The 4,030-nt window shown below is 45.0% G+C and overlaps 1 protein-coding gene across 1 annotated transcript; it reads right to left on the bottom strand.

Moving 5' to 3' along the window:
- Positions 1-1,622: 1,622 nt before the first annotated feature.
- On the bottom strand, positions 1,623-3,248 carry LOC130880541 (pleiotropic regulator 1-like). Its single transcript, XM_057779625.1, has one exon. The coding sequence runs from the start codon at positions 3,232-3,234 to the stop codon at positions 1,690-1,692; it is 1,545 nt and encodes a 514-aa protein (XP_057635608.1). The 5' UTR covers positions 3,235-3,248; the 3' UTR covers positions 1,623-1,689.
- Positions 3,249-4,030: the final 782 nt, after the last annotated feature.

Below are 4,030 nucleotides of genomic sequence, written 5' to 3'. Positions count from 1 at the left end.
CTTTTCTCTCCTTCCTTCCTTCCTTCCTTCCTTCCTTCCTTCCTTCCTTCCTTCCTTCCTTCCTTCCTTCCTTCCTTTCTTTTTTTCCTTCTCTCTCTCTCTTTCTCTCTCTCTCTTTCTTATTTCCTTCTTTTCTTCTTTCTTTTTTGATTTGAAAGGAGGTGAGAGAGAGTTAGACATACAGATAGACTCAGAGGGGGGAAGGGAGGGAGAAAGTGTGTGAACATTTCAACGAACATGTGTGGAGGTCAGAAGACAACCTACAGAAATCAGGTCTACCGTGTGGGTTCTGTGGGCTAGACTCTCGTCAGTCTTAGCAGCCAGCACCTCTCCCAACTGAGTCATCTTACCGTCCATACCTGTATTTTAGTCAGTATACTTGCTTGTCTCTTCAGATCTTGATATCCCAGTAACGTGACAGTATATAGCCGTATCTTGTGTTTCAAGCCATTCTTGTATGGAATGAACATACATTTTTAGCTCCCGTTCCTGGAGAAAACAAAGATTTCAGCAAGGAACTGAAGCTGGAGAGCGTGACCTTAGATAGACTGGAGAATGCACTCCTGCCTCACAATTTAACCTTTTTTTCTCCAGATCAGACCATTAGGCAGGAAGTGCTAAGGAGACAGCAAGGGCAATACAAAAGTGAAGGACTTGGAAATTTTAATAAAATTATTTTACAATGTGTTTGTCTGTGAACAATGATAAACATTCAAGAGTATAAAACCTTGCTACAGGATGCAAAGTGATCAGAGGAACCCCAAACTAATACAAGAAAGAGTTATGTGTGCTAAGTACACATTATCAATAATTAGGCAATGACACATTTTCATGTGACAGTATTTTTAGTTAAATAAATATGTTTTTTATCTTTGAGAGAACAGGTAAGAGAAACAGTATTTAGTGACAGCTGCACATATTCATCCGTAGTTCTGGTCTAAAGCCTTCCCTTTTGCTTATTTGCATCTGTATAGACTATAGTTAGCTGGGCTTTTCATGACATGTTTGGTGTGTGGAGGCAGGCCAAGAGCCAGGATCCATCCTTGACAGAATGCCCATGTAGATTAGGAAGTGCAATGCTGGAAAGCCAGAGCCTTTTTCAGACAGAAAACTAGCAATTCACTGGGCAACTTTGACTATTAAACTGAGATCTTTACCCTGAGCCATAGTACCCACCTAAGAGTGTCCTTAACCCAGCAGCCCTGCTCACAGTACTTTCCTGCAAGCTGCAATTAAGAGTGGTGTCTTACCCTGTTTGCTAAAAATACACACTTGAAAGCTATCCTTCAGCGTGAGAGAAGTGATGGGAGTGGGGTGGGGTGAAGTGGGGTGAGGATGGGGCGGGGAGACGGTCAGCAGGCCCGGCTCAGATATGCAGCTTACTTGTGTACTGACCCCAGGTTCTAGAACTGGCTATGAACAGTGCTTAATCTATTTCCTCTTGAGGAGAGATTAAAATTGCTCAGTTCTGCTTTTATTTAAAGCTATTTAATTTGCTACTGACAATAGTTGCTTTGTGCATCTCTGTTAGTTTGTAAATTGGCGCGAAAACGTTCAGATTTCAATGCTAATTAAAATATTTTTTGGGGGGGGGCACAGGGAGCAGTTTATTGTAAAGTACAAAGCAGCAGTGACTTCTGCATCAATGCCAAGCTAGGAACAGGGGGACAGCCATGAAGACAGTGCCCACTAAAATCTCTTCCTCTTGATAATCTCTGGTTTCCAGCTGACTGGGTGGGTTTCTTCCGTCGCGGTCTCGTCCTCTCTGTAAACTTTAATGGTTTTGTTAGCTTCTGCTGTTAGCAACCGGCTTTCCGACTGATCAAAAGCACAAGCAAATATTCCTGACTCACTGTCCAAAAACCCAGGCTGGACAGCGGCATGGACCCGCTGAAAATTGTAGCCAGTTCTCCAGTCCCAAAGGTGCATGGTGCCATTGTCAGCTCCAGACACAAGTACTCCGTCAGCATTGACTGCCAGTGTGTTGATGATGGCGTTATGACCGGAGAGATTCTGAATGAAGCCTCCGTCAGGGAACTTCCACTGCTTTATGTTATCTGGAGACCCAGATGCAAATGTGTAATGTTGTGGATGTAAGACCACAGCCCTGACAGATTTCTTATGATTCGTCAATGTCACTCTTGTCTTTCCAGGCACCAGATCCCATAATCTTATTGTGGTATCGTGACTCCCGGTGATAATCTGTGGTTCTGCAGCCTGGCATCTCACGGTAGCAACTGCATTTGTGTGTCCGGACAACGTGTGCACACTGGCTTTAGTCCTCACGTCCCAGATCCGTGCAGTTGAATCTCGACTACAAGTCACCAGGATGTCGATTGTTGGATGCAAATCCAGACCATACACTGCACTTAGATGGCCATGATAGTGCCGTATAACCTTGTTATACTCAAGATCCCAGCACTTCACTTGCTTGTCTTCTCCACAAGAGAACAAGTAGGGGCTCCTCGTGCTCACAATCACACCACGCACCGTGCTGATGTGCCCAGTCAAGGACAGCTTCAATTTGCCACTAGCCAAGTCCCAAATCCTTATAGTTCTGTCGGCAGAGCCAGTAACAAACCACTGATTGCCAGGTTCCACAGCAATGCACCGAACCCAGCCAAGATGCCCACTGATAACCCTATAGAGTTTCCACTGTGGGTGCCACTGGGGTTTGGGCATTGTAGGGGCTTTTTTAGGCATTAATGCAGAGTTCTTGGTATTGCCGGCCTCCATGATCATAGAGTTCATCGCTGTGGGCTGGGAACGGTCAGAAGCTCCTGGGTGTCGGTACTCACTCCCAGCAGGTCCAGTACGATTTGCATCAGCTCTGGCCTGATTCGGCAGCGCCACAGCTAAGGACTGTGCGGCTGACTCACTGGGCATTCTCTGGACCTTGGTGTCGGCGGTCAGGGCAACACCAGGTCCTGGCGGGTATGGATGTGTACCTGTCACCAGGTATTCAACATCTTGTCCTTGATTGGCAGGATACTGTTTATGGGGATATGACTCTGCCGCGTTCTGAGATCCCTTCTCCTTAAGATTCTCTTTAGAAGTGGGCATATGCACGACAGGACCATACTCATTACGAAGCTTGATTGCCATCTTCCGCTTGTGACTCTCTTCATCCAAAGGCACAGGTTTTCCATTATCAGTTACAAACATGTCATGGGTCCTCTTCAGTGACCTGAACACCAGTGTGTGTACAGAATGCTTCTGGACCTCCTCCACCATTGTCACCGCGGCTCAGCCAGTTTCTCCAGGAGGCAACTAACTCGACGCAGAATTCGCCGCCACTATTCTACGGCTCCTTCCGGAGACTCTAAAATATTTTTTACACAGTTTTTTTTTTTTATTTTTTTCTGAGGAGTGGGCCAAGGAAAGCTCCCTACTCTCAAATCATCTCCTAATGCTATTCATTTGAGAATTAGGATTTTGCAATATTTATGTTTCCGGCAAAGGAAGAAAAATATCCAAACGCAGGGAAACACACAGAGGTGTGGTATAGAGGCTACTGAATAATACCAGAAGACAGCAAAAGCAGAGAAAGACTGTCCCCTCCTGGCTTTAGAAAGTGGGGAACTGGTTATGATTTGACTCCATACCTCTGGCCTCTTGAACCATGAGATAACAAACATATGCTGTTTTAAGCACACAGTTCAAGTCCTTTTGTTGCCAGAGCCCTAGAAAGTAAACGCATGAGGCACATAACTGTAAATTAGTATAATGGACACTGAACTGTTTCAATTTAAGTTAGGTAAGTTAATGTATGTTAGGATGTAGCCAGCCAGGCCCACTAGCCACAGGGCAGATGTCCATTTACCACACAGGGTTAGTGGATATTGAGTGGTTCAGACTTAGAGCATTCCTCGTTGCAGTATGTTCGATGGACAAGACTGGAATGAATTTGACCTTTAATAATTTCCCAGAATTCACATGGTGTGCTGAATGAGCCTATGTTAGTTACACGTCTGTCATTTGACAAATACCGAAGAAAGGCAATTTAAGGGAGGAAGGATTCATTTTGGTT

Source organism: Chionomys nivalis, chromosome 1 (genome assembly GCF_950005125.1).
Source record: "Chionomys nivalis chromosome 1, mChiNiv1.1, whole genome shotgun sequence".
Classification (NCBI taxonomy): domain Eukaryota; kingdom Metazoa; phylum Chordata; class Mammalia; order Rodentia; family Cricetidae; genus Chionomys; species Chionomys nivalis.
The sequence above is the reverse complement of the archived record's forward strand: the minus strand, read 5'-3'. Positions and strand labels throughout refer to the sequence as shown.

Coding starts and splice junctions, on each gene's coding strand:
- LOC130880541 (XM_057779625.1), bottom strand. CDS start 3,234: ATGGTGGAGGAGGTCCAGAAGCATTCTGTACACACACTGGTGTTCAGG.